Here is a 10,333-nt window from a genome sequence, read left to right on the forward strand (position 1 = left end):
AGGTTTAGGTCAATTATCATCACCAAATAATGGATACCGGCCCTGATTCTGTCATTGGCATAGGAAGGTTAGATCTTCAACTCCTTAATTTCAGCAATGGCCCTTTTAGTTGGCCAATATTATCCACATTGTGCCATTGAAAAACTAGAGACAGGGCTGGCTGGGTGACTTGCTTCAGTCCCAGGAAGCGGAAGAGAATGGATTCAGAGCACAGACTGTTAAGTTTTGAAGCTTGCACCTACAGTGAGATGTGATACTGTTGTTCATTTGTCATGAGACAAGGACTGTAGTAGAGTGATGTGGGGGGTGGGCAGGAAGACTAGAGTGAGTCGTGGGCTGGCTTGTTCTCCAGGCAGCTTGTACGTGCAACAGGGGGACAGTGATAGGATGACAGTCTGTTCTGTGTCTTTTTCATCCACGTGAACTCTAAGTGTAGGGAAGTGTAATATTTACTTTGAAATCTTAGCATCTAGCAGCAATGGCACTTCATGGATGTTTGCCAAATGAGTGGAAAAAGAAATGTCTACTTTCTGTTGCAGATTTGTTAAAATTCAGTAACAGTTAACAGATTTTTTTTTCTTGAGGTTTTAGAATTAAATTTGAATGTCATCTTTGAGGCATTTGATCTGACCATGATTGAAGAAAAGCCAAGTGAGGGGTGGTGGTGGGAGGTTTATGATAGAGCCAAAGAGGCGTAACAGTTGAAAGGGGAGGTCAGTTAAGAGAAGGGCACCAGCAGAGTTTATGAAAATGTATGTGGCTGAACCATGAAAGAGATGGGCATTTAGGGGAACTGCTTGCTTTGTTTCAGCCTTTATCAGGTAAGAGAGTAGAGGCATAGACAGTCTTACCTTTCTGCTCACAGACCCTAGCAAGACCCCTTTGGATTCTAGGACAAGCAGCTCTGTTCCTGTCCTCAAGCCCCCTTACTGCCTTTATCCTTTACTTTAAAAATTTTTTAAAAATTTGAACAGTTTCTGTTTAGTGTTCAACATTGATATTGTAACGTACAGTTCTACTTAAGAAGCCTTTCTGGGATGAAAGAAAACACAGAAGAAACTCCATTCCAGCATACATCTACATACATTCATACACATATTGTACTCTGCCTTGGTCAATGATGAAGGTTCCTTAAACAATTGTTTCCCTTCCTCTTTTTTTTTTTTTAAGATTTTATTTATTTATTTGAGAGAGAGAGAATGAGAGATAGAGAGCATGAGAGGGAAGAGGGTCAGAGGGAGAAGCAGACTTCCCACCGAGCAGGGAGCCTGATGTGGGACTCGATCCCGGGACTCCAGGATCATGACCTGGGCCGAAAGCAGTCGCTTAACCAACTGAGCCAGCCAGGCTCCCTTCCCTTCCTCTTTTGTAAATAGAAAGTCAAACATCCATACTGTCATTTCCTTTATTTTGAGCCCATATGCAAAGGATAGATTCTTAAGAACATCAAGTTGAGAAGAAAAATAAAAAGAACAAGGTATGATCACAGTTCCCTTTCCCTTCTGATACCACTGAAGGCTGAAGAGATCAGGGCTATAAAAAAGACAAATGATCCCCAGGTCCTCAAGGTGACCAGTCATCCTGAATCCCTCAGTTCTATTATAGAATGCCTCCATTTCATTTATATCTGAGTTTGTGGAGGTTATACATGGGAAAATCCTTTGCTATTCTAACTACTCCAAAGCAGAAGTCATGTTACTACTAATACTCAGACTAGTATAGTACTATTATTACTAGTACATTCTATTATAAAGTACTTTCTCCAAAGTTACCTACATTTCAGCTTGAAAGTATTTGTGAATTGTATAATACTGTCTTGTTTCATATATAAAAGTTTGTCACTAAACCACAGCTACTAAACAAAATCAGATTTCAAACCTGGCTTCCCTGATTCTAGAACTTTCCACAAGGCCCTGCTTCTTCCCAAAGAGTGAGTGCCTGCCTCTTGTAATAGATTTATCCATTTTATCATGATGAGGCTAGTTGGCAAAATTAAGGTAGTTTTTATAACTTTCCAATGAGATTTTTTTCATTGTTTGTCATTTTACCTGCTACTATCACCTATGAAGCTCCCCTCACTCTCAATCTGAGGTAAGTTGGTAAAGATGTGAGCTCCTGAAATTGCACTGCATTATTGGCAGCCTTTAACTGGGTTATCCTGACCACCTCATGTCCTTATAAAAGTGCTGGCCTGACTCTGATGCAGAATAGATGTAATACATGTTGGGATAAAGCCTATCAGCTTGGCCAGTAAATGGTCTGAAACATCTGGTTAAGGCTGGCCAATTGTATACAATAGATATTCATAAAAATTATTTTTATAATTCTTTGATTCAACAGTTTCTATTGTTTCTGACTTTCTCTGCAGATTAATAATCTTCAGTTATTTTAATGGGAACGGGTAACCAGACTTGGGTGAGAGAGTTTATTCTCCTTGGCCTTTCCAGTGATTGGGACATGCGGGTTTTCCTCTTTGTCCTCTTCTTGATCACATACATGGTGACAGTGCTGGGGAACTTGCTCATCGTTCTCCTCATCAGACTGGACAGCCGACTCCACACTCCCATGTACTTCTTTCTCACCAACCTCTCCCTCGTTGATGTCTCTTATGCCACAAGCATCATTCCTCAGATGCTGGCAAATTTTCTTGCGGCACATAAAGCAATCCCATTTGTGAGCTGTGCAGCCCAGTTATTTTTCTCCCTGGGCTTGGGTGGGATTGAGTTTGTTCTACTGGCAGTGATGGCCTATGACCGCTATGTGGCTGTGTGTGACCCTCTGCGATACTCAGTCATCATGCATGGAGGCCTCTGTACTAGGTTGGCCATCACATCCTGGGTCAGTGGTTCTATCAACTCCTTCATACAGACCGCCATCGCCTTTCAGCTGCCCATGTGCACAAACAAGTATATTGATCACATATCCTGTGAACTCCTAGCTGTGGTCAGACTGGCTTGTGTGGACATCTCCACCAATGAGATCGCAATCATGGTTTCTAGCATTGCTCTGCTGATGACACCTTTCTGCCTGGTTCTCCTGTCCTACATCCAGATCATCTCCACCATCCTCAAGATCCGGTCCACAGAGGGAAGAAAGAAAGCCTTCCACACCTGTGCCTCTCACCTTACAGTGGTTGTCCTGTGCTACGGCATGGCCATTTTCACTTATATCCAGCCCCACTCCAGCCCCTCTGTTCTTCAGGAGAAGTTGATCTCTCTCTTCTATGCTGTGTTGACACCCGTGCTGAACCCCATGATTTATAGTGTAAGGAATAAGGAGGTAAAGGGGGCCTGGCAGAAACTATTAGGGCAATTTTCTGGAATAACTTCAAAACTGGCAACTTGATGAATCCTGAGCATCACTTAGAGAAAGGAATTTTGCCTGTGTTTTCTCCCACTTAACTCAGATATGGCAGGCATCACCTGCATTGCCCTGGCAACCAGGAAGGAGATGACGACACATGTCCTGGTGATGCTGGGTAGGAGGCTGGAGGTTGGTTTGGGGTGTGGGTGTATTTTTATGTCACAGCAGTATGTTCAGTGGAGTTGAGCACTGCTGTAATAGAACTTCCCACACTTTCTCTATCTCCATTCATATGGCCTGAGAGTAATGAGAAGAAAAACACACTGTTTTGATTTGTCACATTGTAATCATGGACCTATTTGTGGATCTTATTTTCGACCACTGGTTCTTATTCATCCAAATTTTGTACAAAGTAATTATGTTTCCACTGGGAACTGAAACATTTTCATATTTTACACTCACTTATAATAATGTGTGATGTATGAAGCCACATCCAGTAACTGTGTGAGTCACTGTTCTGAGAGAGATGCTAGGGGGGCTGTTAAGACATCCTTGTGCTGGACCACTAACTGTGCACGTAGCATCTTGTCTGAGTGCTGAAGGTACCTCAGGAAAGGAGCATCAACTAAAGGTCTTATTTTATAGATAGGAATATAACTAAAGGTGTTTGTTTAAGGCTCCTACTGACCAAGGAAAAACCATGTCTGGGGCACTACTTGACAGCATATAAGCAATTGGAGAGGAATTTTACTGCATATGTATGAGTACCATTTAAATGTTAAATCTGTCCAATTTCTGAAAAATCCATAGCCTCTTTTCTGAGACTTTAGAAACAATAAGCACATAAAATATGAATTAATATATAAAATATAAGAGGTATAGTTAATCTGAGAAAGGACAGATTCCTGAGCCAAAGCCACTGAAAGATAAGACAATTTCAATGTGTCTTTTGGGAATCAGGAGAGTTGGATCAGCTGTGCAGTGTTTCCCTCTAGTCTCTGTCTGAACACCTTCTCCCATCCCTCCTCCCCCACACAACAGGGCTCTGGCTGATCTTTGTAAATTAGTGAAATTGAATGTGTGCGACTGGGTCTCATCTCTGAGAAAACACCTAAGTAAGGAACAAAAGGAGGAAGGAATATTGTACAATAGGCACAGAAGGGGAAAGAGGAGAAAGAATGGATAGTAGCTCATCTTCTCACTCCCTTGGAAAAAAATCTCAAAGTCCTTTCTCCCTTTTTTAAAGATTTTATTTTATTTTTTGACAGAGAGAGAGACAGTGAGAGAAGGACACAAGTAGGGGGAGCGGGAGAGGGAGAAGCAGGCTTCCCGCCGAGCAGGGAGCCCGATGTGGAGCTCGATCCCAGGACCCTGGGATCATGACCGGAGCCAAAGGCAGACGCTTAATAGCTGAGCCACCCAGGCGCCCCTCAAAGTCCTTTCTTCCTGTGTCTTGTGTAAGTCAGGGGATTCACAGTTCTTCCATTTGTGAACATGTTATCACACATTCTCAGTGTTTAAGCAGAGTTGAAGTTTCATATAATCCAAAGTTCATTTGACATTTTAAATCTACCTAAAAATAATCAATCCTAAATTTTTCAAAATTGGCATGTGTCTCAATAGATGTCAGTGGTACTGGGCTAAAATTCTCCTTAGGTATTCAGATATCAGTGGAATATCTGTGTTATCAGTGACAGTGAATTGTTGAGACACAATAGTCGATATGAATCAGTCCTGACAATATAATGGCATAGCAAGGATGACAGTAAAGCAATTAAAATGTAGGGGTAAGAAGAGTCACAGAGAGTAAGACTTTGTGGGTGATTGCAGAAGTCTTCCTGTATGGAAGGACCAGAAAATATCTTGTAGGAGGCCAGGAAAATGATTGCGAGTGATCCAGGTAACAAGGAACTCAAGCAAAGGAGCACCTTGCGAAGTGTGCTGAGCTGGAAGAGAGAATAAAAATTCAAAAATATCCAAAGCTGGACTTATGGGGCAGAGAGGATGAGGAACTAGTGAAGATAAGGCAGGTGGTAGACAGGGGCCAGGTCTTGGAGGGCACTGAATGCCAAATTCAAACCAGTATATGTTTTTAAGTCAGTGGTAGCTTGATAAAATTTACATTCTTGAGGTATCATTTTGGCAAACAAGTCAGAGGAAGAAAAGATTGGAGCAGAGGAGACTAGCTAGGGAGCTGTTCCATAATCACTATTGAGACATTAGAGGAACCTGAATTAAGATAGTGGCAATAGAGAAAAAAAATGAAGTCTTGTGATTTAAAAGTTATTTCAGAGGAATACTTCACCTGCTCTCAGTTTGGAATTCCCATGTGGATCTCATTTGTCTTCTAAAATATTAATATCCTGTCTAAATATTCTGTAAATTGTGGAGTCAACTGAAAAACTGACCACTATGAACACATCCTATATACAATGTAGGAGAAAGATAGAAAAGAAGGAAATTAGTCAAATATATACAGGACACTTCAAGGAGGAGAATATGTGAAGGTGCTGCACCTCATTTCTGTGACTGATGTGTGGTCCCAGTGTGACTTTTCTCCATCTCCCATCCCATGATCCCCTGGCTTTCACCCAGCAACTTAGCTTGTTTGGGTTCTCCTGAAAGGTTTTCCAGATCTGCATTTCTCAGGAAGCAGAAATGTTGAGAGTGGGCTTCAGATATGTAGAAACAGATGAGTGTCATTTTATATTCCATGCATTAAATTTCTACTTTCATCTTTTTCATATTATAGACTTTTTTTTCCAGGACTGCCTTTTCTCAGAAATTTAAATTTTAATTAATTAATATACGTGAATACCTTGAGACAACTGGCATTCCTCATTAATAGCTGTTTGCGAATGACATTCTCAGTATAAGGGAGGAAAGTACTATTGATTCAGGGGCAAAATAAGATGATTTTCTAAAACATTAAAGCCATTAAATATAACTCCTTAAAAATATTGGGCACTGAAAAATATTTGAAAATTAAAATCTTGTTCGTTATTTAATAACCATAAAAATATCACAGGTGTTTTGTAAGAAACAAAAAACCTGATATATATAAAAGTTACAATTTGTTCAAATAAGAATCCAAATAAAATCCATATATTACCATTGTCTCCTATGTCTCTGAAGACCTGCTTAATGTATAGGTTCACCTTCAGTTTCCTTTTTTCCCCTCGGAATTATTTGTTGAATAAAACAGGATTGTTTTTCCCAGTTGGATTCCCATGCAGCTTGGATTTTTTGATGACATCCCTGGAGTGTAGTTTTGCATGTTCCATTGACCCTGTAGCTCCTTTTAGATCTGGAGGCTTGATCAGATTTAAATATATTTTCTTTTTTGGCAAGATTTTTCAGATGGTGGCATGTACTTCTATCAAGAGGCACAGAGTGTTCAGTTTCTCTTCTCTAGGGTTTATTATGGTTATTGCATTGCGTAGGGTTTCTCAACAGCAGCCAATGTCTATTGACATTTAGGGCTAGATAGTTGTTTCTTCTTCAATCTTCTGCACATTGTAGGGTATTTTTCAACATTCCTGACCTCTACCCACTAAATGGCAATTGTGTCCCCTCCCCACCTCCTTCCAGTTTTGACAATCAGAAAAGTCTCCAGATACTACCAAATGTCCCTGGGGATAGCAAAATCACCCCTGGTAGAAAACTACTAACCTAGATCCATTAATTTATTAGGGGTTGCAAGGTGGGGATATTCTATTGTCCCTTTCTCTTTAGTATTTGAAATGTATTTATAAGTAGAAACTTCCTCCTCACCACCTTTTTATCTTCCTGAGGTATAGTTAATAGAGGAAAGGCAGGATAAATGTTTTATTTTTTCCCTTTCTTTACCACTTTTTAAAAAATTCAACAAAAGAGATGTTTTAAAAAAAAATCATGATGAGCTCATCAATGTAAACATATTTGCTGTATTTTTATTTGTTGCAGCTATTGTCTTTATTGATGTTCAAATTGTATTTATTGAGTGGGAGTCTATTTTAATTTCCTTTTGGTGCTATAACAAGTTTTGTGGCTTAAAACAACACAAAATGATTATCTTACAGTTTTGGAGCCCAGAAGTCTGAAATGGGCTTCACTAGGCCAAAATCCAGATGTCCACAGGCTGTATCCCTTTCTGGAAGGCTAGGGAAGAATCTGATTTCTTGCTTGCCCCAGCTTTCTAAGGGAGCTTCCACTCCTTGGCTCATGCCCCTTTCTTCCACCCTGAAGGTTAGCACAGCTCCTTCATACCTCTCTCTGACTCTGATTCTGCTTCCAATCTCATATCTCTTTTTCTCCTGACCCTGAGCCTTTCTCCTTGCTCCTATACAGACCCTTGTCTGGGATCACACAGATTATCCAGGAAAATCTCTCCGTCTCTCTTGAAGATCCTTAATATAAATGCATCTACAGGTTCCTTTTAACAAATGTATGGCAGGTTCTGGATATGAATATGAATAACATATTCATAGGTTCTGGAGATTAGGACATGGGCATCTTTAAGGGGTCATTACTCTGGCTACCAAAGAGCCTATTCAAATTGGCTACTTAGGTTTTTGTTTTTGTTTTTCCCCACATGATCCTAGTATCTTCAGTAGCTCCCTTGCTTTCTGGTGTGATACAACGTTACAGTCTTTTATCTTTTATCTTTCTAGCCTTATAATTGGAATTATTTCTCCAAGAAGCACTGATTCCTTCTGATGGAAAATGGAATTTGAGAACACAGTCTGAGTACTGTATTCTACTGGCTGTTGGTAAGATGGATAGTCAGTAATGGTTGTAATTGAACTAGTATTGGCTAAATGAAATCCAATATTTTGAACCCATAGATAGTCACCGTCATCACCATGACCACTGGTGTGCTTGGGAAATGAGGCTGATTGACTTCTGAGTATGCCAGTATTCTTGTCCACATGGAAACCGAGAACCTCCTTTGTCATGAGAAATCCTATGGAACACACATGAATTTACTCCTCTTTCTTATTTAAAGCTCTGTGGCCCAATCCTCTAAATATTTTCTTTTATATCAAGGTAAAAGATTATGTGTGGCCTTTAAATCAGTTCATATCATGGCTTCCAATGATTTTCCTTCCATGCAAAGTTATGGTGAAATGTACTGTATAAAATTCTCCTCTTTAGGAAGAACACTTTCTCCATGGTCTTTCTGGACCATTAACCTTCTCAGTTAAATAGTCATAGAAACTACGTAGGAGACCATATTATGGGTTGACGATTCAATGGCAGGATGACAGGAACAGACATGATGGAAGTATAAATCAACTATTTATGACAGTTGTTTGAGTCTTTAGGATCTGCTCAGGCCTAGTCTCACATATACTACTTTATGATTTGTTCCTCAAAGCAGGTTTTGATGGACAGCTCCAGGTTCATGGTGATCTGGTTTCCCATGGCCAGGCATTCCCATGGCCTACTGGGCCCAATAGCAAGTAAAAGTTGTTTCTCAAAACATCAGGTAACTTGACAAAGGCATTTTCCCCCCAAAACCCTATGGACCAGCACTTTGATTCTTTAATCAAATCTTCCCATAGGGTCTATTCAGCATTTCAATCTGCCATAGATATTTCAAGGATCAGTGAGAACATGGGGTCATAAGGAGCAAGGAGAAGATTGTTTGCACTGCAGATGAACCAACTGGAGAGTTTCTTTTGCACTGTTCTTGAAACTGGCATACATGGCACCCTAACCTGGTTGGCCTTCTAATGGTAAACCCAAAATGGACAAATATGGAAAAAACTGAGTCTTGAAGAAAACAGATGCAGATAAAGAATAAACAATAAATTGCACTGGTATTACCACAATAGAAGCTTCCAGGCTGGATATTCAGATATTAGGCCTCAATGACATAGTTCATTGATTAGAGAAGTTATTTCCTTGTGTGGTACAATGTTGTAGATATTGATTTGATGTTCCACTGAATGGGATGCAGGGATCACTGTCTTACAATGAGTTTCTATATGGAATATAACCTGTTCTCCACCTGCTTCTACAAGTATTCTCTAGGAGTACCTGGGTGGCTCAGCTGGTTAAGCATCCAAGTCTTGATTTTGGCTCAGGTCATAATCTCAAGGTCGTGAGATTGAGCCCTCCGTGCTAGGTGTGGAGCCTGCTTAGGATTCTCTCTCTTTTTCTCCCTCTGTGCCCCCCCCCCCATTCTCACTTGCTTGAACTCTCTCTCTCTCAAAAAAAATAATAAAATAAAAAAAATATTCTTTTACTACTTATTTCTTGGATCAGAGCAAACCAGCTTTAGAAGCAGACTGGATCTCCAATCTGGGTCAGATTCGTTGGTCTGGTCTGTGGAGACTGAAAACCACATGCTGCTACTGGGTCCTTCTCCTGAGAGACACTGAGGGGAGGAAATGATCAAGCTATATGTTCCTTAGTGCATACTCATTAGCATAATTCCAGACTTCTTACTATCAAGGGCTTTCTTCTATGGGGTTTGAATATTCTAAATATCCCTTTAAAATTGTAGAGTTCTGGAAGTAAACAGGGATCTCAAATGTAGTCTAATCAAGTCAGAGTCCAATGCATGTGGCTGAAACTGGCTAGCTGCTCATAAAACATTTCCTCTACTTCACAGTGAGGTGAACCATGGAACCAAGTTCTAACTTCTGAAAATGTAGATGCGAAGTAAGACAATATGCCACTTCCAGGCCTGGCCTGTTGAAATCTCCCAGCCAGCAGGCTCCATTAATCATTGTTTCACTCTGAAGTCACCCATACACAGGGGATCCAGCACAAGACTCTGGGGGGCTCAGAGGGTAGAGGAGGCTGGATCCTGAGTCACTGACTGGAGAGGAAAGGGCAATTTTAGAGCATGGACTACTTTACTGGAGGGCAGACCTTGGTATAGGGAGTTAGAGATGGCATGAAAGTATTTGTCTATAGATGAAGGGTTAGAAGGTAGACTCAGATAGAGGGAGTCAGGAATAAGCTAAGGCTAAATTTTATCTACTCCATGGAGATAAAGGCCAATACTGATTTTAACATCAGCAAGTGCCATTGTCTG

General features: G+C 40.4%; 1 protein-coding gene across 1 annotated transcript; it reads left to right on the forward strand.

The window, feature by feature from the left end:
* Positions 1 to 2,391: 2,391 nt before the first annotated feature.
* LOC113911546 (olfactory receptor-like protein OLF3) lies at positions 2,392 to 3,345 on the forward strand. Its single transcript, XM_027574268.2, has one exon. It carries the CDS (start codon positions 2,392 to 2,394, stop codon positions 3,343 to 3,345), a length of 954 nt encoding a protein of 317 aa, XP_027430069.2.
* Positions 3,346 to 10,333: the final 6,988 nt, after the last annotated feature.

Source organism: Zalophus californianus, chromosome 12, assembly GCF_009762305.2.
Source record: "Zalophus californianus isolate mZalCal1 chromosome 12, mZalCal1.pri.v2, whole genome shotgun sequence".
Taxonomy (NCBI): Eukaryota; Metazoa; Chordata; class Mammalia; order Carnivora; family Otariidae; genus Zalophus; species Zalophus californianus.

What these genes read in the sequence shown, in the direction of transcription:
- LOC113911546 (XM_027574268.2), top strand. Translation starts at nt 2,392, where the DNA reads ATGGGAACGGGTAACCAGACTTGGGTGAGAGAGTTTATTCTCCTTGGC.